The sequence below is a fragment of the Elaeis guineensis genome, chromosome 4, assembly GCF_000442705.2.
Source record: "Elaeis guineensis isolate ETL-2024a chromosome 4, EG11, whole genome shotgun sequence".
Classification (NCBI taxonomy): Eukaryota; Viridiplantae; Streptophyta; class Magnoliopsida; order Arecales; family Arecaceae; genus Elaeis; species Elaeis guineensis.
In genome coordinates, this window is record NC_025996.2 from 52,178,025 (window position 1) to 52,205,322 (window position 27,298).

Genomic DNA, 27,298 nt, shown 5'->3' on the forward strand with positions numbered 1-27,298 from the left:
CCACCGACGGGCCAAGGATGTGGGGGGGCACAAGGCTGCCACCGACCGGCCACCACCGGCCGGCCGCCACACCATCGCCGGCCAAGGAGGAGGGAGGGGGCATGCGGGGCCGCCGCCGGGGGGCCACCACAGGGCCGCACGGGGCCACCGCAGGACCACATGGGGGGCCGCCACAGGGCCGCCGCAGGGTCGCCGTCGGTCGGCCGCCGCAGGTCCATGCAGGGAGGCTGCCGTTGGGGGGCCATCGCCAGCCGGCCGCCGCCTGCCGACGAGGGGGAGGGCCAACGAAAGGGGGGTGGGGAGGGGGCGGCCGCCGACTCCCCGCCACCAGGCCAAGGACGTGGAGGGGGGTGGTGCGCGGCGCTGCCGCTGGGGGCACCCGCCGACACACGGTCGGCTGAGCAAAGGGGAAGGGCGCGGGGAGGGGCGGCCAAGCAAGGAGATGGGGCGGCCGGCCAGGAGAAGGGGAGGGGCGGGCCAACCGTCGCCGGCGAGCCAAGGAGAAGAAGAGAAGAGGGAGAGAGAGAGGAGGAAAGCTAGAAGAAGGAGCTCACCGTCGTACCACTGGCGTGGAGAAGGAAGATGCCAGAGGGAATGTCGGAGCTCGCCATCGAGGTGAGTTTTGATTCTCTGTGAGGTGAGTTCTATTTTTTTTTTTTTTTTGCTTCTTAAACAAAAAAACGTCAGAAGAAATGATATTTTTGAAAGCGCCATTTCAAATGGCGTTTTCAAAGATGCCATTTCCTATGATATTTTTTTTTAAATATTTTTTTTAAAATATTTTTTTATTAAAAAACTTAAAAATACTATTTGAAATGTCGTTTTTGAAAATGCCATTCCAAATGACATTTTCACATAAATTTTTTTTTTGGATCCACGTGGCAGGTGACGTGGCACTGTAAAACATCATTTCAAACGGTGTTTTATAGATTTACATTAACTTGATAAATAAATTAAAAAATATATTAATTTTATAAATAATTTTTTTTAATATTATTTAGATAATAAACTTTGATTTTAAGTTAACTTGCATATCCAACATGTAATTTCAATACGTAGTATCCTAGTTAACCAAACAATTATGGGATGGAAAATAAATTGGGACCAGAGGTGGATTGGGAAATAAGTTTTTTAAAAAATAATATTAAAAAAAAAATCCTTTGATGTTTCTCTGAATTATCCCGTGCCGCTGATAGCCGTGGATTGTGCCGCCCGTCCTTGTTTCTTATTTTGTCTGCTGGCTTTTGTTGCTTTCGTTTTCTGTACTTTTTCACTTAACTCAAAAAAATGAAAAAAAAAATAATAATAATAATTTATGTCCACCCACTAAAAGAAAAAAAAAAAAATTTAAGTGAAAGATTTCCTATAAATCTTGCAAACGTCTCTCCTCCGATGATTCTATCCAGCGCAGAAGAAAATGGAGAAGATCGAGCACTCTTTTCTCAGCATTAGAGGCCTCAACCTCCACATAGCCCACATAGGAAAAGGTCAGTCGTCATAAACTCTCCTCCTTTTCCTTCTGTCACTCAGCCTCTCTCTATGCTCTTGGTTGCAGGAGAATTGGGGACTGTGGTATTCCTCCATGGATTCCCAGAGATATGGTACTCCTGGAGGCACCAAATGATCGCCGTCGCCGAAGCTGGATTCCGAGCCATCGCCCCCGACTTCCGTGGATACGGCCTCTCCGAGCAACCCCCGGAGCCCGAGAAAGCAACGTGGGAGGACCTCGTCGATGATCTCCTCGCCATCTTGGACTCCCTCTCCATCCCCAAGGTGCCATCTTTTCCATCGATAACTCGAAGTTCCTTTACTGCTTTCTACGATTCTTGGACTCTAGAGCCCAAAGGGGTGTTTGGTTGGGGATAATTGGGTCGGGAATCGGACTCCCATTCCAACCGTTTGGTTGGGAGGAAATTTCGATTCTGATTCCAGGATGGAATAAGAGTGATCCAATCTATCTAAAACTCGATGCCTATTCTCTCTTAAAGATTCAAATTTTCATTTCGATTTTGATTCCGATCATCAATCAAATAATTCGAAGAATTTGGTCATTCCGATTTCAATTCCAATCCATACCGATTCTCATTCCAATTCCGACCCCTAAAATTCTTCCGTACCACCTTACCTCCATTCCCTTCACTCTATCAAGAAGAATTTCTTGGATTGGTGATACAAAGAATTTGAATGGCAATGACGACTCTCCCTTTTTTTTTTATTTTTTTTATTTTTTTATGGGTGAACAGGTTTTCGTGGTAGGGAAGGATTTTGGGGCCAAACCGGCATATGATTTCGTCGTCTCTCACCCGGATCGAGTGGCAGGAGTCATCACTTTGGGAATTCCTTTTCCTTCCAAACTTTCCTCTCGTGATAGCCTCCCGGAAGGATTCTACATATTCAGATGGGGGGTAATACAATCAAATGAATTGATGAATCGATCGATCTTAAAATCATTCCTAAATCTCTGTTCCACACCTTGTTATTTAATTTTCTTTTTCGCAGAAGCCAGGCCGAGCAGAGGCAGACTTTGCCCGTTTTGATGTAAAGACAGTGGTGCGCACTGTCTACATTCTTTTTTCCAAGAGTGAGATTCCAATAGCAGGGGAAGGCCAGGAAATTATGGACCTGGCAGACTCTACTACTCCATTGCCGGAATGGTTCACCGATGAAGATCTTGCAGCCTATGCTTCTCTGTATGAGAAGTCCGGGTTCAAGTTCCCACTCCAAATGCCATATAGGTGAGCTGCAACAGCTTGCACAAGTAGTGAAGTAATTCTCATTGGTAATCTGAATTTAATTGGCTGATGTGCTTTCCATAGGTCACTGACCAAGTGGGCTTACGAATCTGATCCCAAAGTAGAAGTCCCTGCGCTGTTGGTGATGGGTGAAAAGGACTACTGTCTCAAGTTTCCAGGAGTGGAGGACTACATCAGGAGTGGAATGGTGAAGAACGTTGTGCCTGATCTGGAGATCATATACATGCCTGAAGGAAGTCATTTTGTTCAGGAGCAGTTCCCTGACCAAGTGAACCAGCACATCATCAAATTCCTTAAGAGCCATGTCTGAGCTCTAGTAAAGGTTTCTATGTGATGTTAAACCAACAGGTAATCTGTCGGGCACCTATAAGAACAGATTTTTTAGTTTAGTAAGTTGAATGGATTTTCTGATGATGTGATGTTAAACCTTGATTCTGAGTTACTGTTCTAGTCAATTTGATGAAGCCATGGTACGTGATTTTCTTTAGCTAAATTATCTAAAGAATATGAATAGCTATATTGTTGATACTTTATTATCAATAATTTAACTACAGCAAGTGCAGTATGCTATCTATGTGTATATCTGCCATTTTTCCAACTTGGGAGAAGCATGAATAGTAATGAGTGCGGTAACTAAGCTGGGCAATTGAGGGGCAGGGACAGCATAGGCCTACTTATGTTGTCTTGCATGTAAATTTTTGTGAAAAATGGTGCTAAAGCAGTTGGAATTCTAGCATTCGAGCAAAGGTCTAGAGCAACTAGATATATTGGGATTCAAGAAAATATGGCCAGAGGGAGTTGCTGTGATCACTCAACATTTGACATATATAACTGTTAATTAAGACATCATTATCTGACCAATCTACAAACAAAATGACATTGTGCATCTATTCACATTACACTTTAGACAATTATTTTCGAACATGCATTGATTTTGATTGGAGGCTCCTTTTTGGAGACCTCCATGCTCTGGCTATTTTTATTAACAGAACGAAGGAATTAAGAAAGCAATACTGATGATGGGCATTGACCTTTCAAACAATTCTCTTTCACGAGAATTTCTGCAGAGCTAACAAATCTTTCAGGGTTGCTGCTGCTTAACTTATCAAGGAATCATTTGACTGGAGGCATTCTGGAGACAATTGGTAACCTGATAGGGTTGGAATCAAGTTGATGAATCAGCTTCAGATATTGATTCCCCCAAGGATCTTGTTTTTAACATTTTTAAATTTCCTGAACTTAGCAAATAAGTAATTGTGGGGATGGAGAAGAATACCATCAGGTGCGCAACTCCAAACGCTCGATAATTGATCAATCTAGACTGGCAATGATGGGTTATGCAGACCTCCATTAAACAAGAAATGTCCAAGCGACTAAACATCTGATACCGAAATGTCAACTGATGGTATTGAATATGATCTAGGTGAAAATGAGGACAGAGATGGAGTGATATGGTTCTATCTTAGTGTTGGACTAGGATATGTTGTTCGATTTTGGACCTTTTCTGGCATTTTATTCCTCCAGAAATTCCAGAGGTTTACCTACTTCCATTTCGCTCATGAAATACAAGATTGGTTCTTCAAAAGCTGAAATAGGTTCTGTTAAGCAAAGTTACTGCGCTAGGCTTGTTTTATATGAATTACTATGTTGATATTCCAAGAGAAATCCTATGCTTTCTTCCTTATTTTGTATGCCATTTGTTTTGTTATTGTTGGTACGTAAAACCAACCTCGAGACACGTGGCATCATCATACAAGATCAAATCTTAAAATGCTTGATACCAGCATACCAATTCATCTGTAAAGTGGATTTAGATCGATATTTTACCAATCTAAACAAAAGATGCTCTTATATTCTTCGACCTCTTCTAGCAGAAATGTTCCAATTGGGCATATACCGACCTGAACCCTTTTCTATTATGAAAAGTTATAGTGTCTTTATTTCATCTCGATTTTCTACCGATGTGAGCTATTTTTATGACGAACTTGATTATTGACTTAGCTATTCTACAAACGCCTACAGTGATTTTCTCAATCAAGTCATAGCTGGTCACGATTTTATGTCCAGCTCATATGCACAGCTGTATGCCAGCTCACTTACAGATGGCTCTCTAATTGCCTAACAGACTCTCCTAATGGTCTAACAAACTTTAGAACGATCTCATCATCTCCTCTATAAATAGAAGGTTAGGGATCCTCCATCGATAAGTACAGCTCTCGAAAATTAAGAAAAACTTTATCAATAGGAAGTCAAGCCAAACTCTTGGCTCCTACTGAGTCCTCTTCTAGTTTCGTTCAATTTTTCTTGCTCTTCCACTCTTTTCCACCTCTGTTCTCAAGGTTTGGACTGATTTAAGCATCGGAGGGTCAAAAATTAAAGGATCGCCATCCAGTTTTTTGACTGATTTTGTAGATTGAAGAAGTTTTCGTCAAATTGCAAGGATTACTCCATCCCTATCTCGCCCAAGTCGATCCACTCTACTCCAAATTTTGAGTCCTGAAATAACAGATTAGTGCTAGAAGGAGGGCTTTGATTTTTTTTGTGAAAAAGATGGTTAAAGCAAGAACTCAGTATCCTCTCCCCCTGCTCCAGAAGAAGTATCGAGGCACCGTCACAACAGTCAATTACTGTTGATCCTCAGCAATTCAGTTTTCTTGTCCAGCAAGTCCAAGCTCTGACAGCAGCTGTTTAACAGAGCAGCCATCGAAAGAAGCTCCTCCCCCAAATACCTTATCCCAACATAGCCCTCAACCAACCCATCAAGATGAACACTACATTGATGAGGCTGACAGCAAATTTGCCCCCAGCACTTTGAAAGTTCGAAATGGGGACGACCTGGAGTACAAAGTCCTAGATCTTGAAAGGCGTATGATGGAGCTCCAGGTAGCGGGTCGATCTCAGAATAAAGATAGTTTCAATCTTCGATCTCCTTTCTCTTACGAAATTTGAGTGAACCTGTTTCGAACCGGTTCAAGATACTTGCCATCAAATCATTTGATGGCTCTGCTGATCTAATGGATCATATCGAGGGCTACAGGGCCCTCACGGCTTTACAAAGGGCTTCTGATGCCCTATTATGCATTATTTTTCCTGCAGTCCTCAAGAAAGCAGTGAGGATTTGATTTTTTGAACTCCCACAGAGGTCCATCTCTTCTTTTGAGCAACTTGAAAGGTTGTTTGTTACTTATTTTGGCACTAACAGACCTCATTGGAGGTGTGTGGATAGTTTCTTCTCTGTTCAGCAGCAGGAAGGAGGAGATCTCCGAAAATATAAGGCTCATTTTAATGCAGCCACCGTAGAAGTGAAAAATTTTAATGAATCAGTTGTCATGTCTGTTTTGAAAAAAAAACTTCGGAGCAACTGTTTGATTTTTTTTTGAATAAATTTTTTTTAAATAATTATGATGAGATGCTCAATCGGATACATAAATATGCTCAGGCTGAAGAAGAAGAGGCTATCTTAAAATAGGCGAAGAAGGATAAGAATGGAAAGAAATGGTCAAGAGAGAGTGATGATCGGATTGAGAATTTAAATCAACCTTGAAAAAATTGAGGTCAAGGAGCCCACCTCGGCATTTTAATTTATATACCTCTCTGTTCGCTCTTCGAGCTCAAATTCTGACGGAAATTGAAGGAGAGAGATATCTTTGAAGACCTAATTTTTTAAGGGCCCCATCAGAGAAAAGAGACAAACGAAAGTATTGTCGCTTCCATAGAGATCATGATCACAACATCGAGGAATGCAGATAGTTGTGAGACAAGATAAAAATCCTGATCGTCGGGATTATCTCGATAAATATGTCGGACCGACTAAATCCGAGGAATATAGACCTTCGATAGAAGAAACTTTTGATGATTACAATTAACCAACTGTCGGTGTCATTAATATGATATCTAGTATCTTGCCTGACATTGATGACTCATCCCCCAAGAGGCAGAGAACCGAAGATGTTATTATTTTTTTTCTGAAAATGATGTAAAAGAGATCCAAACTCCTCATAATGATGCTATCATCGTCTCTATGATGATAGCGAAATATGATGTAAAAAGAGTTTTTGTTGATAATGAAAGTTCTGCTGATGTATTATTTTACGATGCTTTCTTTAAAATAAATCTGATCGGACAGCTTAGGTGGATCAGTACTCCCCTCGTCAGGTGGGTTCTCAGAAAATCCTGTAGCAACTAAAAGAGAAATTACTCTACCAGTTATGGCAGGATAAGAGCTAAGGCAGTCAATAGTACAGCTCACGTTTCTTGTAGTCTGAGTCTCCTCTGCTTCTAATGCCATCCTCGATTGATTTGATCTTAATGCTCTCAAGGCCATTATCTCTACTTATCATTTGCTGGTATGTTTTCTGATTAAGGAAGGAGTTGGTGAGATGTATGGTGACCAACGGCAGCTCGACAGTATTTTATGATTTCTGCTAAAATAAATCAGAAGGTAGAGACTGTACCAATAGATGTACCAGGTATATTGGATGAGGTTAGAAAAATTGGAGATGAAACGACGGAAAAGCTTGAAGCCATTTTTTTGGGAGATGATCTGAGAAAAATGGCCCAAATTGATATGAATCTTAAACCTAGCTTAAATGAGAGACTAATTAAGTTTCTACAGGCTAATGCTGATGTCTTTGTTTGGTCGGCTTCTGATATGTTTGGCATCCTAACCATGATGATTATTCATAAACTAAATGTAGATTCAAATTTCAAGCCGATTTAGCAGAAAAAATGAAGTTTCACCTCGAAAAGGTAAAAAGCTATTAATGAAGAAGTTGATAAGCTTTTAAAAGCTAGATTTATCAGGAAAGCTCATTATTCAAAATGGATAGCCAATATTGTGATGGTCAAAAAAGCCAACGGTAAATGAAGGATATGCATTGATTACAAAGATCTCAACAAAGCTTACCCAAAGGATAGTTTTTCTCTATCGAAAATTGATCAACTTGTAGATGCTATCTCTAGTCATAAACTCTTCAGCTTCATAGATACTTTGTCCGACTATAATCAAATTCAAATGGCTCCAGAAGATGAAGAAAATACTATCTTCATCATCGAAAGAGATTTGTGTTGTTATAAAATGATGTCTTTTGGTCTTAAAAATATAGGTGCTACATTTCAGTACCTCGTCAATAAATTTTTAAATAATAAATTGATCAGAATATGGAGGTCTATATTGACGATATGATAATAAAAAGCACCGAGGAGGATCAGTATATTATCGACCTATAAAAAGCATTTAGAGAACTAAGAAGGCACCAGATGAAACTCAATCCCAACAAATATACTTTTGAAGTTGGCTTAGGTAAGTTCTTCAGCTTTCTCATTAATTAAAGAGGAATAGAAGCTAACCTTGAAAAGATTAGAGCTTTATTGGAAATGAAATGCCTGGCTTCTATTAATAAAATCCAACAACTCACGGGATGAGTGACAGCCCTCAGTCGATTCATTTCTAGGTCAGCAGAAAGATGCCTTCTATCCTTTAAAATATTGAGGAATATCAAAAATTTCAGCTGGACAAAAAAATATCAGATTGCTTTTGAAAATCTGAAGAAGTATCTTGGTTCTCCACTTCTTCTTTCTAAGTCGGTTAAAGGCGAAGAACTGTGTATATATATTTTGTCTCACCTTTTACAGTCAGCTCGATTCTTATCCGAGAGAAAAAAAAATTTAGAGATCTATCTACTATACTAGCAAATTATTATAAGATGCAGAGATCCAGTATAAAAAGGCTAAAAAAATGATATATGCTTTGATCGTGACGGTCCAGAGACTCGAACCTTATTTCTAAGCTCATACTATGACAGTATTGACAGATCAGCCGCTTAGATCGATTCTACAAAGAGTTGATATCTCAAGTCGAATCGTTAAATAAGTCATTGAACTCAATAAATTTGACATCCAATACGACCTCAAACTACAGTTAAAGATCAGGTATTAGTTGATTTTATCGTAGAATATACTATCCAGATGATGGGTCGATCCTAGCAGCCTTGAAAGTGATGATTCATTCTAGATTTTCACATAGATGGAGCATCAAATTCTCAAAGAAGCGGTGCCAGTTTGATTATGACTAGTCCTGAAGGATTCATAACTGAGCAGGTCATAAGGTTCAATTTTAACACCTCTAATAATGGTGCTGTTATCTATAGAAAATTAAAGCTCGGGGTCAGAAAATTAAAAGTTTTCACAGGCTCACAGCTTGTGGTCGGCCAAGTCCGAGGTCAGTTTGAAGTCAAGAATTCCATGATGGCCTGTTATCTATAGAATATCAAAAGCTATCCAAAAATTTTGAGGAGCTTGAAGTGCTCCAAAGCTATCGCACCTCACCACTTCTGATTTTTTGAACTAAATAAAAAAATATTGGTTGAACAGTTGGACAGACCTAGTATTGAAGTACTATCCATATTTAGGATGGTCATGAGCTGAGTTAGATTGATCCCATCGTGGATACATATCTAAAGGTATCTTGTCCGATGACCCGATTAAGGCCAGAAGCATTAAAAGACAAGCTCCATGGTATGTTCTCTAAGAATATCATTTATATAAAAATCTTATTCTCTTCCTCTGCTTCGCTGCTTAACGCTATATGAAGCTGACTACATATTTCGAGGGTGCATGAAGGTATATATGGGAATCATTTTGGGACAGATCACTTGCTTATAAAGTAATCTGATAAGGCTATCACCGACCAACTATTCAAAAGGATGTGGCTAATCTTGTTAATAAATGCGATCAATATAAAGGTACGTAATATCCAACATCAACCTGCGCTAAGCTTATCTTATTCCGTCCCTTGGCCTTTTGCAATTTGAAGAATAGATATATTATGATCTTTCCCAATGGCAGTAGGTCAGAGGAAATTTCTAATGGTGGCTATTGATAATTTCACAAAATGGATGGAAGCGAATCATTGGCCCAAATCACAGAGAAAAGGATGCAAATTTTGTTTGAAAATTCATTATCTACCGATTTGATTTACCTCGATCATTATCATGATAATAGTCGACAATTCGACAATCTCAAGTTCAAAGAATTCAGTTTCAAATTTATATTGATCACCGACTCACTTCTGTTGGGCATCCACAGTCAATGGTCAAGCTAAAGTAACCAATAGAATTATTCTTCATGGTTCGAAAATAAGGCTCATGATGTTAAAGATTTGTGGATAAAGAGCTGCAGATGTAATATGGGCATATCAACCACACATCGGATTTCGATAGAAGAAACTCCTTTCAGGCTCACTTATGGGATTGAAATTGTGATCCCGATGGAGATTGACTTATTATCTGATAGAGTTAGAAATTTTATGAGGCAACCAATTTGATCGATTAAGGACCGACCTAGATCTTCTTGATGAGGTAAGGAAACAAGCCCATGTCAGAATGGCAACCTATAAGCAGAGAATCGTAAGTATTACAATATCGGGTAAAGTCAAGTCATTTCAGAAAGGTGACCTCGTCCTGAGATGAGTTGAAGTTTCAAAGTCTACTGAGCAAGATAAATTGGCTCCTAATTGGGAAGGATTTATCGAGTCATGATGTAATTTGCCTAGGAGCTTATAGAATTGAGAATTTAGATGGGTCTACTATTTTCTGCACCTAAAATTTTAAAATTTAAAAAATATTATCAAATAAAAATATCCTAAAAAGCTCTATTTTGAACATCATGTCCTCTCATATATCTAAATTTGATTCTTTAAAATCCCATAGGGCATCATATCTTAATCTGAATTTCAGTCTGGTAAAGCCCCTAGGGCATCATATCTTAATCCGAATTTCAGTTTGGTAAAGCCCTGAAGAGCACAACATCTTAATTTGGATTCCAGTCTGATAAAGTCTTGTAAGCACAATATCTTAATTTAGATTTCAGTCTGATAAAGTCCCAAAAGGACACGACGTCTTAATCTGGATTTCAGTTCGGTAAAGCTCTGAAAGGGCACGACGTCTTAATTTGAAATTCAATCCGGTAAAGCTCCATAGGACATAACATCTTAATCCAAATTTTAATCCGATAAAGCTCCATAGGGCACAACATCTTAATCTAGATTTCAATCTAGTAAAGCCTCATAGGGCATGACGTCTTAATTCGGATTCCAATCTGGTAAAACTCCATAGGGCACAATACGTCTACCTAGATTCCAATCCGATAAGGACCCAAATGGCATACGCGTTCCCCCGTGTTCCTCTGAATCTCATGCAAAAAAGTCTCAAAAGACTTCATTCCCCAACTACTGATGACTTAGGCCAAATACAAAATCAGAGAGTTTTACATTGGTTTCTTACCGAGATTACATTGATATTAGGATGAGATCATCTTTGGGTTCTCTTAAAACTTCGACTTTCGAATCGAATTTTAAGACTTGATCCTTCCACGGTCATGCAAATAAAGGTACGCTTAGTCCGTTTTTAATTAATCGATGGTAGGTGAACTTAAAGTTATCAGTCTTCAATTCTGTTGAATTATTTAATCAGTTTCAGTTCTATCGAGTTACAAAGATATATATAATTATTTTATATTGCAAGCGATAAGATTTGTTGGATTACATGACTCAAATACACTTGAGAAAATATCCTTTGCATTGATCTGTAAAGAAATTATAAAGATAAGGATCCATGTCGGGTTTACACATTTCAGAAAAAAGCCAAAAAGACCTGTATCAAGTCCGTACATCCCAAGAAGTGTTAGCAATGGTAGGTTCTGTAGTTGGGGCAGGATCTGGTTTCTTGCCGGCCTTGAGGTCTCTAGTCTCCATCGGAGGTACATAGATGTGGGCTCCATAGCAATGGCTTTTTTGCTTTCCCTCGTAGTTGGCAGACCCAATTTCTTTGCTGCCCCTCTACTGCTGCGGAGGATGATTGAAGATCCCCCTTCACATCCATCTCGATGGCCACTTTTGGAATGACTTTGGAGATGTCTATCTCGAGATATAACTTTTTGATTAGTGCGGTATTGGCTGAAGTCGTAGTCATATGCACCCTTGGAGCTTCGGATACTTCATCCTCGAACTCCTCGAAAGTCTTGTACATTCTACTGCCTTCGCCGTCTTGTCATGCTCCTTCCTTATTATCTCTTCAAGGTCTCAATGGCCTTCTCGTGGGCTTTATTGGCTTTTTCCACCTTTTTAAGCCTCGCTCTAATTTTTTATTTTTCTCAACAACAATATGCAGGTCGAAGATTTTCTTCTCCTGCTCGTTTATTTTTCACTGAAGGTCCACAAGTTTTGGTCCTTCAAAGCCTTCAGCTTCTCTTCAATTGGTTTTGAGTCTGACAGCAAGTTCGGACTCCTTTTTCTCCTCTTGGAGGATGATTAAATTGGATCCATGGCCCCTTTATTCTTCAGCAGTAGGTCATGTTCTCACACATGACTTTAAAATCTACAGCGACCTACAAGACAAAAAATTTAGATCGATCATACACCGAAGTAAAAAAAAAAAGGGTACTTACATGCATGAGGTATTCAAACCCATGATTGGTGATATCTCCTCGATTTTATTCTTCTAACGGCCTCTAGATCGATGGTTGGCATGACGGATTCAAGAAGATCTCGATCTAGTCGGGGTCACTCTAGGAGTGGCATCCTTGTGATGGCTTACCGTCGGCCGAACTTGATAGTGCCTAGAAAGTGTGGATGATTTTTGCCTGAGCTCTTGGAGGGTGGTACAGGTCGGCACTATTGTTCTTGACTTCACCACGATGGGTTGGCGAGGGGTTCCAATGATAATGCCCGAAGAGGGTTCTGCAATCCTCGAAAAGCTTCATTCTCCCTGAGGTGATGGGAAGGAGTTGCTGAGGATGATCGGATGACGTCGGGCCGGAAGAGGGTCCACACGCGGATGATTTGGCTGATCCTTCTTCTTCCTCTCATCCACCTTTGCTGATTGAACCTCATCTCTGCATCAGATATATGTTTTAGAATGTTGAAGACAAGGAAAAAAGTAAAAATAAAATAGTCCGATCTTACCCCGAGAAGAATACAAACTAATTCCAGTGTCATACAACGCCTGATCATTTATCAAAGTAGAGAGCTTGGGTATTCTGGTGGTGATCAGGATTGAGTGAGCTATTTCATTCTTAGAAAAATTTCATCATGAGAATTGTTTGATGTCCAGACCCCCCATAAAGTCCTAAAACCCATGGGACAGGAGTCCGGACAAAGAAAAAATGGCCTTTCCAGCCGTGAATAGAAGAAGGCAAGTTGGTCCAAATTTATAATCCTTCGAGGTGAGAAGTACTACCAGCCTTCTCACTTGGATGCTTTTTAAGAGAACTAGAGATCTAAACAAGGAGATTCTAAGGTCTATATGAAGGAATCGCACATGATGATGAATACTATGATCATTCTAATGGTATTTGGAGTTATTTGAGTGGGGTGGACTCTATAGAAATAAAAATATTATAGAAAAAGAATGCAAAAAAATCATAGGGTGGACCGAAGAGACTCATCGTAGAAGGCTATACAGCCGTCAGGAGGTTCAGAGACTCGACCTTCCTGACCCGGCACTAATATTTCATATTCATCGGGTATGTCGTATTGTCTCTAAGTGCTGTAAGATTTTCCTCGATCAGGATAAATCTTATTTTGGATCGAGGTAGTCTGTGAGACCATGTACGGACGATTTCGTGCTATGATCCAAACTTTCCTTACCTAACAGATCGATCTCAGGGTCCTGCGATGCATTTTCTAGCTCTATGCCAGTAAGGGCTGGGTCGACCTAATCTGTGACTCATCTAAGGTCTCCTTTCCTTTCCTAGTTCTGTGAGACATCTCTCGAAAGAAAAAATACAAAGAGAAAATAAGAAGACTCGAAAGAAGAAGGGAGGCTACCCTATAGTTGAAAAAGAGTCAGTGAGGAAGACTGGTACCTAAAAAGAGATTATAAAACTCTCTTAGAGATGAAATGGATTCCTCCTCTATCACTCCGACAAGATTCCTCATGATCTCTGTGATCGTTCGATGTTAATAAGTCTTTGGAAATGTTTCAACAGCACCTCTGCAAGGAAATAGAAAAAATGAATAGTGATCGAGAGGTAAAAAAAACCTTTTATAGGCAGACCGACAACCAAGATTAGCTGATCCCCTTATGATTTGTGTCCCTTGGCACGATCAACACTCGATCAGACAGTGGTTAGACGCACCTCCCCTCAGATCCTGTCAGTCGGATCAATCTATGCCTAAGCTGACAAGCCAATCGGATGTTGACATTTGCCGTGATCTTATTTGATATTTTCAAATGCTTGTCCAAGCAATGATGAGGAAATATGGCGGATCATTTTCTGAAAGGTCAAGTCCTTTCATTTTCAATCAACAATTAATTTTTGTGCTCTCGAGGCATGGCACATTTATTTTAGGTGGCAGCTACATCAGCCTAGAGAATCTCAAGTAAAATATGGAGATAAGATCTCCTAACCGGTAAAAAATTGATCCAAAAGTTAAATACGGAGATGAGATCTCCTGATCGATGAAAATAAATCGAAAATTCAAGCATGGAGAGAAGATCTCCTAGCCGATAAAAATCATCCAAAAGTCAAATACAAGATGAGATCTCTTGATCGGTGAAAATCGGATCAAAATTCAAACACGGAGATAAGATCTCCTAGCCAGTAAAAAATGATCCAAAAATTAAATATGGAGATGAGATCTCCTGGCCGATGGAAATCAGACCGAAAATTCAAGCAGGGAGAAGATCTCTAATCGATAAAAAAATTGATCCAAACTTCAAACATAGAGAGGAGATCTCCAGAACGTGAATATTGGGCCAGAGGAGGTTAATTTGAAAATAAGACATCCCGACGGTAAAATTCAGTTTTTATGGTGAATACTTTCTAAATTGATGAAAATCTATGAAAATACTTTTACTTCCTAGTTCGATAAAAAAATTATCACCTGAATATAAAAGTGAGGAGGTAAGTGTTGGTGCATAAAACCAGCCTCGAGATATAGGCATTATCATATGAGATCAAATCTTAAAGCATCTGACACCAGCATACCAATTCACTTGTAAAGTGGATTCAGATCGATATTTTATCGATCTAAACAAAAGACGCCTTATATTCTCCGAACCTTTCTTGAGAAATGTTCAAGTCAGCATATACCGACTGAACCCTTTTCTATCCTGGAAAGTTACAGCATCCTTATTTCATCCTGATTTTCTATCGAGATGAGCTATTTTTATAACGAACTTGATTATTGACTTGGCTATTCTGCAAACACCACAGTGATTTTTCCAACCAAGTCACGCTAGCCATGATCTCATGTCCAGCTCATATGCACAGCTGTATACCAGCTTACTTATAGGTGCTCTCTAACCGCTAACAAACTTTTCTAACGGCTAACAATCTCTGGAATGGTCTCATCATCCCTCTATAAATAGAGGATCAGAAATCCTTCATCGGTAAGTCCAGCTCTCGAAAACTAGGAAAACTCTATCAATAGGAAGTCAAGCTAGACTCTTGGCTCCTATTGAGTCTCTTCTAGTTTTGTTCAATTTCTCTTGCTCTTTCACTCTTTTCCACTTCTGTTTTTCAGGTTCGGACTGACTTAAGCATTGGAGGTAAAAAATCGGAGGATCCTCATCCGATTTCTTGACTAATTTTGCAGATTGGAGTTATTGTCAGATCGCAAGGATTACTCCATCCTATCTCGCCCAAGTCGATCCATTCTACTCCAAATTCGAGCCCTGAAGCAATATTATATTTTATTTATGTTATATATAATCTCAGAGTGCTCGGGTTGTCACAATGCAAGCAATTAATAAATTTTAAGCTCCTGTTGAGCTTGATATTTCCCTTGACTTAAGATGTTTAGCTTGATAAGTGGTTGATAAAGACTTGACTCAGCAAGGGAACGAACTGAGCTTGGCTTAACAACTAAGCTTGATTGTTAGGCAATTTCATTGAGATGGCCCCAGTAGTACATGTGTCCTCTGCCCTAGACTCAGATTGAAGCAGCAAAACAGCACATTGGGCCAAAAAATGCATGATGAACTAGCCAATCAAGTATGTGGTTAACTTCATACGAAGTTTAGATTAATGTAAACTCAGCCCCTGCAATGCAAACATGTTTCTATCTGACCTACAATAAACCAAGATGACAGCCAGTTCCAAATAGCATTTACTTTGTTTGAGAGCAAAGTATTTTAAAAGATGCAACCTTGAAGCATTCAGCAATTCTAAGATAACACCTAAATCTAACACCAAAAATAAATATATCTAGCTGGCACTCATTTGGCATAGTAACTCATTTGTTCAATCATTATGAATAATTCATGAAACTACTCCACACTCGTTTGCCTCTAATAGTGTGGCTAGAGAAAATATAGATCCTTTATTGAGTTAACAAATGCCATGCTTATTGAATCAGATGCTCCCTCAAATCTTTGAATGAAGCGATTTCAACTGCTTGCTATGTTTTGAATAGGTGTTACATAAAAAGACTAAAATTACACCACATAAGCCAAACTTGGGATATTTTAAAGTTTGAGATTGTTTAGTTGATGTAAAAGTAACAAATCTTAAAATTCCTAAGTTGGGTATAAGAGTTACTACTTGTGCTTTTCTTGATTATGCAGTAAGTAGCACAGTCTATAGATTTTTGGATGTTTAAAATAATTGATAATTAAATCAGATGCACTATTTTTTTTAAAAAAAAATTCTTTTAAATCTTAAAATAGTGGGGCCAAGCAATTACACAATATTTTATCTGTACCTAGCTCTTTATATAACTTCTATAAAAAAAAATAAATTTTGAGTTTGAAAAAAAAGAGTAAAAGAGCTAGAGCTGAAACTCGAGCTTAATCAAAGGAACCCGTTTCTATGCTGGCACTTACTCTCGCAGCACTCTACATAGCTCTACTCACCCTGCTGCTAACCACTCTGAATGGTTACAAACGTTTACAGACCAAATGATCACAACCTATGCCAGATTTTCTTCACAGAGCTTACCTTCATCCGTGACCTGTGGCAAGGCCCTTGGATCATTGTTGGGCACTTTAACGCCATCCGATTTACCAAGGAAAAGAGGGGCATCGACAGCGACATGCCTATCGCTAAAGAATTCAACATATTTATAGATATTCATTAGCTCATAGAGATGAAACAAAAGCAATTTGCATTCACATGGTCAAACCATAGAGAAACCCCCTTAATGGCAATGTTAGATAGGTGCTTGGTATCCACTGACTGGTAGAACCCTCTAGCAGCGCTTGTTTTTCTATCGAAAATAACCTCGGATCACTTCCCCCTCCTCTTGGAATTCTGTCGGAGCCAGCAAGGTAGCAAACCTTTCTGCTTTGAGAATATTTGGTTTCTTACTCCAGGCTTTGATGAATTGATGAAGGACTGCTGGTCAGTGGCACCTATGTCTGCAGATGCATTAGCAAACATGGTTCACAAGCAACGATATCTCAGAACAAAAGACATGGAATCGATCGACTAATGGGAATATAATCCACAAGAAAAATAGCTTAAAACAGCAAATTTTAAGGCTTGATTTGTAGGAAGAGACTAGAAATTTATCTACTAAAGAACTTCAGGGAAGGTCTCTCAAACAACAATTGGAATTGATTTTAAAAGGAGGTGTTGCGGCCAATCCCCTCATCGCCTGATCGCCGGGAACAGCGCCTGCAAAAGAAAGTCCGCACTGACCGGAGGCGGCTCCGGCGGGGACCCTCCGACGGTCAAGTCAGATAGGAGACTAGGCAACAGTGAAAAGAAAACAGAGAGCCAACGAGAGAGGGAAAGAGAGAGAGGGGGACAAGCCCAAGAGTTTCGAAGGACCTCTAGCACTGTTGCCTTCCTCGATATATATAGTGGAGCGTGGTATGGGCCGTCATTAATGGCGCGGACAATTGAAGAATTGTCAATTCACTGTAGACTGTCAGAGTCGCGTAAAGGTGTCAAATCCCGTGGGGCCGTCAAATCACTAGGGTTGACAATGCCATAGGCGGGATAATGCCCCTCGGCGGCAGTGCCGCATGCTGTTGTCAGGACTGACAGTCTCTGCAGTAGTACGGTGATTGGAGAAGTCGACCGACCTTAGGTCGGTGGCTAACTGAGGGGCGTCGGGTGGGGATTCGGACCCCTCCGACGGTCAGTCGGGCACGTCGGGGAGTCGGGCATCGGACCCCCTGGTGCAGTCGGTCAGGAGGGCGGAAAAGTCTGCCCGACCGACATATCCTCGGTCGGTAGACAGCCGTCGATCGGTCGGTAATGGCACCCGACGATCGGTCGGTCGGTCGTCGTGTATGCCCATTATAAGTCGGCATGAGCGGGGTCGGTCGGTATTCCCCAACAGTTGCCCCCCTCCACTCCTGAGTCGGACGGCGGCTGGCCGATGCCTTCGTTTGGGCAGTAGCGTCGGGCGAAAAGGAGTGGATCCTCTGCGTATCAAGTTCCGACCGTACCGTGGGTTGATATGATGTCAGGCAGTCTCATGAATGCCGGGCGATTCGCTGGTGTCAGATGTCCAGTCGGTGTCAGACGTCTCGTCGTGTCAGATGTCCTGTCCCATCGGTGTCAGACGTCCTGTCGACGTCAGGTGTCATGTCGGTGTCGGACGTCTGTCGGTATCAGACGTCTCGTCCCATCAGAAGGGCAACCGTCGTTCCCGCCGCCCCTTCGGGGATACGAAACGTCACGCCTCTGTGCCACGTGGCATGTGGCCATTGGGACGGATCCGTTGGAGCGATTTAGGTGACGTGGCTCGATCTGAGGATGGGTGCGTCGAACTGTCGGGCCACGGACGGCCCGATGACGCCACGTGGTGAGATCTGGGGACTCCTCGTTGGTCGTGCCTTCATCTCGACCGTCGGGGGGTACTATATATACAGGGTCGCCATATTCATTTTTACCCCCCCTTACTTTGCTGTCGAGACTCTGCCGTGTAATCCCTCATTCAGGTACTCTTCTCCGCTTCCTTTCTTCTTAGGAGTTCCCTCTTCTTCCCCTGAGGGCCATCATCGTCTTCACCGTCTCCTCCTTCTTCATTTCCTTCATTTATTTCAGTCCATGGCCAGAACATCTCCACGAGGCGGTCGGTCGGAGAGCCGACTGACGACCCTCGGTCGACCCCGGAGGTGGAGGTTTCTTCACTTTCGGGGCCGAACGTCGATCGCTCCGGGAGCATATTGCATCCCGGAGCAGTTTCGGATGTTCGCCCCTGGTGCCAACGGTCGGTCAACAGCCCGCCTGAGGGCCAGGTGGCCTTCTACGTTGAGGACCTCCGGCCGGCCTTCGCTTCCCGATCCCGGAGTTCGTCCGAAACGTGCTTGACTATCACGGGCTGTGCCCGATGCAACCGTGCCGAACTCAGTTCGGCTAATAGTCAGTTTTGCTCTTCTGTGTCGGCTTTTGCGATGATCCTCGGATCTCCCTCTTCCGAGCTTTCTTCGTCCTCCGACCCCACCTAAAGCCCGAGGGTGGTGGTACTTCAATCTCGGAAGGGGCTCTCTTTCATTACTGATCTTCCGTCGTCTATTCACGGATGAAAGAACAGTTCTTCTTCGCATCCTCTTCCACTCCTTGGGGTTCCCTGTCCGTTGGGGGAATCCCCGAACCGAGCCGAACGAGAACAGTCGGGTGGAAGCTGAGGACCGGGAAGACTTCCACCGGCTGAAGGAATCTCAGTGCCGAAGCAGAGGGAGCTCGTCACCGAGCAGGCCCTGTACGACGCCGGCCTCAGCCCGATCCCTCGCTTAGGTCGGTTCTCCATTTTTCTCCCTTTTTCTTCTTTTTGTCCTTTCTCTACGTGCTGACCGCCTGTCGTTATTTGCAGATATGCCTCGAGATCAAGACTGACGGCAGCCGACGTACGTCAATACGTCGTTCGGAAGAGGCCGACGCAAGGGGCCGGGCCGTCGCGGCCTCCCAAGAGGCCCCACGTCGCTCCGTCGAGCGAACCGACTGGGTCGGGGGCGAAGCCTGTCATCACACTGTCGGTACCGACAGTGCTCGTCGAAGTCCCGTCGGAGGGACCGTGGGCGAGGGCGCCGCCTCGCCCGAAAGAAGGGCGGCCAACGAGTCGGTCGATGGCACACCGGCTGCTCAGCCGGCAGAGGAGGATCGGGCGGAGGCGCACGAGCTCGAGCGACCCACGCCGCTGCTGCCGCACCGTCGATCGAGACTCAGTCGGGCTCAAGCTTGCCATCCATCTCCGACGTCAGGGCCTGGGCGTCCGGCCGAGGGAAGGCCCCTATGGCGTCGGGCGACGAAGGACGGTCGGCCGACGGTGGAGGATCGACCGACTTCCAACTCCCCGAAGGTGCGTCGGGCCTGGCCAACCATGACTTGGCCAGGAGGCTGTGCCAGGCGCTCCTCCTTCCCGCCGACATCGAGGCGATGAAGAACCAGCGTGTCTCCGACATGCTGTCTTCGTTCTACCCGATGATGATTCGGGTAAGTCCCTCTTTCCTTCATTTCCAACGTGATTTCCGTAAGCTCGATCTTCTGACGGTCGGTTTTGTTTTGTGCAGCTGGTTTACAACATATCCGAGCTAGAGGCCGGATACCGAAAGTTCGACGACATGCGCGCGGCTTGGAGAGACAAGGTCGTGGCAGTTGAAGCCGACAAGGTCGTCCTGGTCGACCAGCTGCAACAGTCGGTCGAACAGGAGGGCCGACTTAAGGGGGAGGTCTCCCGACTTACGGAGGAGGTCTCCCACTCAAGGGTGCCTTGGCGACATCGGAGTCGGAGCTGTAGTCGACCCGAGACGATGCGAAGAAGAAGTCCCGGACCGTCCGTCGGCTTCGGCACGAGCGGGACAGCTTCGCCAAGGAGCTGGAGGCCGACCGCGAGCAGCTCCGAGTAAGTCTCAAAAATCTCGCTAAGGCCGAGGAAGGTCTGTCCGTCACCCAGACCGACGCAGACATCGCGAGGGCAGAAGCGGAGTCGGCGAAGGAGGCCATGGGTCGGGCCGTCGAAGACTTCCGTGACTCGAAAGAGTACCGAGAAGAGCTTCTGGAGAGCGGCTTCCTTTCATACGGGTCGGGTTGAGGATGCTCGGGAAGCTGTTCGAAACCTGTACCCGGAGCTTGATCTCAGCAGCATTGTTCTGCCAGAGTCAGAGGCCCCAGCTGCGAAGGAGACGGCCGACCCAAGTCGGAAGGCCTCACCACCAGGGCGGAAGCCGAAGAAGATGCAGAGCAAGCCACCGAAGATCAAGCGGCCCCGACTGCCGAAGCCAGAGCGGGTTCGCCGACCATCCCCGGCCGTCATCTAGTGGAGGAGGCCGACTCTGAGGATTAGTCGATTTTCCCTTTTCTTTTTGCTTCGGCTTGTCATACTTGTAGTCGGGCTTCGGCCCGGTTTGTAAACTTGTCTTGATCTTTAATGAAATCAAAGTCAAAGTTTTGGACTTAAACTTTTTCCTCGTGCATGTCTTTCTTTTTTCATGTGTCGTGGAATGCATTTGAACACGTAAGTCGCTAACCCATATAGATCAGTTAGGTCGTTCGGTAATTCTTGCCGCCACGAAGGTAGAACAAGTTCCGACCTTGGATCGGCCTTTCGATGGTCGAGGGCCTAAGTCGGGCGTCCTTCGCCCGACTATGAGTCGGGCATCCTTCGCCCGGCTGTGAGTCGGGCGCGTTCGTTGAGTCAAAGCCGACCGACCGTCGGATAAGACTTGGCAGTCGGGTCTCTTTCAACGTATTTAGTCAGATGTCGTCCGGCGCATTTAGTCGGGGAAATGATGATAAGTCGGATCCCGATACCCTTGTGTCGGATACTTACACTGCGCCGCATGATATACGGTGGTAAGCCGAATATCACCCGGCCGACTGTAGCTCGATCGGTGAGTCATGAACGCGATGGTGGTCGCTTCGTGTGATAGACGGTGGTAAGCCGAATATCCTTCGACCGGCCGTAGCTCGGTCGGTGAGTCGCGACGGCGGTCGCACAGCGTTAAGCCTTTCTTTGGTCGGGGCTCAGTCGGCAAGTTAGCCGATCATTTGGCCTGAAAGTTCGATCGTAGAAGGAGTGTTAACTCCTGTTGTCACGGACGATTCGGCCCTTGAGAGCGTCCGATGCATCGTCGGCGATCGGGCCGTCGGTTCCATGTGGACATTAAGTCCGAGTCGGGACGTCGGGACTCGGCCTTCTTGGCGAGCCCGATCGTCAGTCGAAGAGTGAAAACTCTGAAATTTGGAACTGGATTTGCATTCCGAATGAACAGGTACAAAGTTCATTGGTGATATAACTTCAGGTTGTCAGCGTTCCAGGTCCGGGGAATCGGTTTCCCTTCCAGAGTTTTCAGTCGGTAAGCCCTTGGTCCGTAGGTGTCTGCTACCATGTAGGGCCCTTCCCAATTCAGAGCTAGCTTCCCTTGGTCTAGAGGCTTCGAGACTTCTGCCTTCCTTAGGACTAGGTCCTAGTCCTGAAAAGCTTTGGCTTGACCTTGGCGTTGTAATATCGGGCTACCCTCTGTCGGTATGAAGCCATGCGAAGTTGAGCCTCGCTCCGAAGCTCGGGGAGGAGGTCTAGGTTGGCTCTCCGACAATCAGAGTTGTTCGGCTCTTGATACTGCTCGATCCTAGTTGATGGCAGCCCGATCTCGAGCGGTATCATTGCCTCTGTCCCATAGGCCAAGCTGAAAGGCGACTCCCTAGTCGGAACATGGGGGGTCGTTCGGTAAGCCCATAGGACGGAGTTCAATTCGTCGACCCAGAGGCCTTTGGCTTCATTCAGTCGGATTTTGAGCCCATGTAGTATGGTCCGATTGGTCACCTCGACTTCGCCATTGGACTGTGGGTATCTGACTGAAGTCAGTCGGTACGTGATGTGAAACCTCGCGCAGAAGTCTCTGAAGTCTTGGTTGTCGAATTGCCATCCATTATCGGTGATAATGGTATGCGGCAATCCGAACCTGAAGATGATGGACTTCTGAACGAAGTCCTCCATCTTGCGCTCGGTAATCTATGCCAGGGGCTCGGCTTCCACCCATTTGGTGAAGTAGTCGATAGCGATGACTATGAACTTCCTCTGGCCCGATGCCGGAGGGAAAGGACCAAGGATATCGACCCCCATTGAGCAAAGGGCCATGGGGCGGCAATAGGAGTGATTTGGCTGGCTGGTCGGTGTTGTACGTTGGCGTACTTCTGGCATGGTTCGTACTTCCAAACCAACTCAGTCGCGTCCTTCCTCATGGTGGGTCAGTAGTAACCCTATCGCAGGACCTTGTAGGCTAAGATTTGCCCCCCAAGTGACTCCCGCAAATTCCTTCGTGCACTTCTCTGAGTGCATAATCTACGTCGGTTGGTCCCAAGCACCTGAGCAAAGGAAGGGAGAACGACCTTTTGTAGAGTCGGCCATCCACGATCACATATTGGGAGGCCGACCATCGGAGCCGCCTGGCCTCCGCGGGATCTTCAGGGCTGATCCCGTAGGTCAGGTACCGAACAATCGGATCCATCCAGCTTGGTTCGACCGTCAGTTGTAGCACCTCCTCGACCTTATCGATACTCGACTGCTCGAGGTTCTCCTTGAACATCCGACCCAAAGAGTCGAAAGCCGAGGTCGCCAGCCTGGAGAGTGCATCGGCCCGGGCGTTCTCCAACCTGGGGATGTGGGAGATTTCAAAATACCCGAGGTGCGTCATGAGATCCTTCATTTTCTGGAGATATTTTGCCATGGCTGGATCTCGTGCCTCGAATTCGCCTTTGACCTGCCCCACGATCAGCTGAGAATCAGAGAATGCCCTGAGGCTGACGATCCCAAGCTCCCTTGCCATCCTCAAGCCGACGAGGAGCGCTTCATACTCAGCTTGGTTATTGGAGGCTTTGAAGTCGAATTGGAGGGCGTACTCGGTGACTACCCCATCCGAGTTGGTGAGCAGGAACCCAGCCCTGCTCCCTTGAGCGTTTGAAGCTCCGTCGATGTGCAGTACCCAGGTGGAGACTGGGTCAGGCTTGGAGACCGCATCTCGTTCGGGGTCCACGTCTTCCGACCCTTGGTCGGTCGTCGGGTATTCTGCGATGAAGTCAGCCAGGACCTGGGCCTTTAAGGCAGGTCGCGGTCGGTACTGTATGCCGAACTCGCTGAGCTTCATCACCCACTTTGTTAGTCGTCCCGATGTGTCAGGTCGGCGCAGTATCGTCCTCAGGGCTGGTTGGTGAGAACCATGATGGCATGCGCCTGGAAGTGTGGGTGGAGTCGCTGTGCGGAGACGGTCAGGGCGAAAATCATCTTTTCTGTCTCCGAATATCGGGCTTCAGCGCTGCGGAGCTCTTTGCTGGTATAGTAAATAGGTTGATGGGTTCGGCTCTCATTTTCTCTGACGAGCACCGAACTGACCACCTCGGGGGAGGTGGCCAAATAGAGATACAATGTCTCCCCGACCTCCGGCTTCACAAGCAACGACGGGGAAGCCAAGTACCTCTTCAGATCCTCGAAGGCCCGTTGGCACTCATCCGACCAAGAGAAGCCCTTCGCCTGCCTCAGAGTTTTGAAGAACAGGAGGCACCTTTCAGCCGATCGAGAGATGAACCGACTGAGAGCGATGATTTTTTCATTCAACTGCTGGACTTCCTTCTTGGTGTTCGGGTGGCGCACGTCGATGATGGCCTTGATTTTCTTAGGGTTGGCCTCGATTCCCCGTTGCGAGATGAGGAACTCGAGAAACTTTCCCGAGGTTACTCCGAAGGCGCACTTAGTTGGGTTCAGCTTCATCCGGTGTCGTCGTAGAGTGCGGAAGGTTTCTTCGAGATCCCGGACATGATCCGAATCTGCGCACTTTTTACCAGCATGTCGTCGACATATACTTCCATGTTGCATCCGATCTGGTCTTTAAAGACCCTGTTGACAAGTCGTTGGTAGGTGGCGCCGGCATTCTTCAGCCCGAAGGGCATTACTCGATAGCAGTAGAGGCCCTTGGGGATCACGAAGGCAGTGTGCTCCTCATCTTCGGGCATCATCTGGATCTGGTTGTACCCGGTGAAGGCGTCCATGAAGCTGAGCAGTCGAAATCCGGACGTCGCATTCACCAGCTGGTCGATCTTTGGAAGTGGAAAGCTATCCTTCGGATAGACCCGATTCAAGTCGGTGTAGTCGATGCAAATCCTCCACTTCCCATTGGCTTTCTTCACCATGACAACATTGGCGAGCCAATCGGGATATGCAGTTTCTCTGATGAAGTCCGTCTCGAGTAGCTTGTCCACTTCTTCGTCGATGGTCTTCTGTCTTTCAGGAGCAAAAGACCTTTTCTTCTGTTTCACCGGCCTCATCGTCAGGTCGATGTTGAGTCGGTGCGTTATTGTCTCCGGAGGGATGCCCAACATATCTGCTGCCGACCAAGCAAATATGTCGGTGTTGGCCTTCAGTAGCTCCGCCAACCATTGTCGTTCTGGGTCGGGTAGTTGAGACCCGACCCATACCTTTCGGTCGGGGCTCTCCGCTATTGGGATTGAAACGAGCTGTTCAGCCGGTGAGCCCCGTTCTTCCTCCTCCCGCTGGTCTAGTTTGTCGATCGTCAGGGAGCCCTTCAACTCGTCGCTTTGAGCGGAGATCTGGAAGCATCGACGAGCGAGCTGTTGGTCTCCGTGCATCTCTCTGACTTCATTTTTGATCGGAAATCGAATCAAGAGATGGTACGTCGAGACAATCGCCTTGAGGGCGTTTAGTCCGGGTCTTCCAAGTATGGCGTTGTAGGCCGAAGGCACTTGGACGACCGCAAAAGTCAAATGGACCGTGCTTTATCGTGGTTCGGTGCCGACCGTCACGGGCAGGGTAACTTCTCCTTCCATCGCGACGGTGTCCCCGGCGAAGCCTATCAAGGGCGTAGGGACCCTCTTGAGTCGGTCGGCTGATAGTCGCATCCGGGAGAAGGTCGAGTAAAACAAAACGTTCGTTGAACTTTCATTATCTACTAAAATTCTTTTTACATCATAGTTCGCTATTATCGCCGAGACAACAACAGCGTCATCGTGGAGAGTTTGGATGCCCCGAACATCTTCTTCCGTAAAGATAATTACGTCGTCCGGGCGCAGCCTCTTCGTCAGCTCCCCTCCAGCAGACGTCCCCGGGCCAAGTCGTTTGGAAATCATATTGATGACCTCGACCGTTGGCTGATTAGTCTTCGCTTCTTCAGTCGGCTGGGGTCGTCGATCGGCGACGGATTGAGTCGGCGGGTTCCTCCAGAATTTATCGAGATACCCTCGGCGGATGAGAGCTTCAATCTCATCCTTAAGCTGGATGCATTGCTCGGTATTGTGGCTGTGGCCCCGATGGAATCGATAGTACTTCCGTCGGTCGAGGCCTTTTGCCTTCAGAGGTGGAGGCCGTCGTAGGTACTCTTTCCCCTCGATCTCCATCAGAATCTGCGCACGGAGAGCAGAGAGAGGAGTGTAGGAGTCATACCTGGGGCGTGTTGGCCTTGGAGTCTGCCGTCGGGATGACTTCTGGTTTCGTTGCGGGGGTGAGACCCGACCGTCAGTCGGGGGCCTACTAGGTTCGGTGGGGTCCCGGCCCTTTCTTCACTTTTCCTTCGAGCCCTTGAACTCGATCAAGCGCCGGTCGAAGGCTCCTTCGTCCGCGTGCATATACTTGTACGCACGCTCCAATAGTTTGGCATACGTCCGGGGGAGGGTCTTGTCTAGGGAGTAAGTGAACCGGGACGCCCTCAGCCCCCATTTCATGGTCGAGATAGCCATGTCTTCGTTGAGGTCTCAGACCTCAAGCGTGGCCGCGTTGAATCGCGTCACGAAGTGTCGGAGCATCTCATTTTCTCTCTGTTCGAGGGAGAAAAGGCTGTCCGATGTTCGCGACGGCTTCCGACTGGTGCTGAAGTGAGCCACGAAAGAGTGCTCGAGCTGCTCGAAGGAGTGGATACTTTCCGATCGAAGATCGGAGTACCAGGCCCTGGCAGCTTTGCGGAGCGTGGCGGGGAAGCCGATGCAAAAGAGAGCGTCGGTTGCCCCTTGAATCGTCATTAGAGCTTTATAGCTCTCCAGGTGGTCGATTGGGTCGGTGGAGCCGTCGTAGGGCTCCACGTGCGGCATCTTGAACCGACTGAGAATCGGTTCATCGAGGATGAGTCGGGAGAGAGGTTGGGCGGTCTGGAAGTCGACGTCGTTTGAAGACTTCTGCCCGTCCACCTGTAGCTGCGCGAGCCGACGGTCGATTTCCTCGAACCTGCGTTCGTAGTCGTCTGTCCGTCGGTGCTGGGAGACCCCAGGAGTGGAGTCTCCGGAAGATTTTGAGAGAGGTGGATGGCGTTCGTGGGCATTTCTCCTTCCTTGCTCGTTCTAGCTGGGAGGGAGAATGCCGTCGGGACCGGTGGGCATCGTGCCGCGGCCGCCCCTCCTCCTCTCTGCAGGAGTGCTGCGGCGGGTGCTCCTGTGGAGGTGATGGAGATCGACGCGGGCGTCGGCGGCTGCTCCTGGAGGGCATCGGACGTGCCGCCGGTTGCCCGATCGGTGATGACGGCAGCTGGACCTGCTGTTGCTGAAGGCTTTTGACCGCATCCGTCAGCACGATCATCTGCCGCACGATCGCTGCGATTTGCGCCTCCGTGGTCACCGCGGGGTGTGGAGAGCTGGGTTCCACCGCGGAGGGT

The 27,298-nt window shown here is 45.8% G+C and overlaps 2 protein-coding genes across 3 annotated transcripts in view; both read left to right on the forward strand.

The window, feature by feature from the left end:
* The window catches only part of LOC105042806 (epoxide hydrolase 2), a 159,810-nt gene that overhangs the window by 19,463 nt on the left and 113,049 nt on the right, over nt 1-27,298 (forward strand). The gene's annotated exons all lie outside the window — the stretch shown is intronic.
* LOC105037717 (epoxide hydrolase 2-like) lies at nt 1,330-3,240 on the forward strand. Of its 2 annotated transcripts, XM_073256534.1 has the most exons (5): nt 1,331-1,487; nt 1,556-1,773; nt 2,244-2,405; nt 2,500-2,735; nt 2,817-3,240. In XM_073256534.1, exons 1-5 carry the CDS (start codon nt 1,418-1,420, stop codon nt 3,061-3,063), a joined length of 933 nt encoding a protein of 310 aa, XP_073112635.1. In that variant the 5' UTR covers nt 1,331-1,417; the 3' UTR covers nt 3,064-3,240. The 2 variants fall into 2 exon arrangements, with proteins under 2 accessions (XP_073112636.1, XP_073112635.1); XM_073256535.1 differs by lacking the exon at nt 2,244-2,405 and having other exon boundaries at nt 1,330-1,487.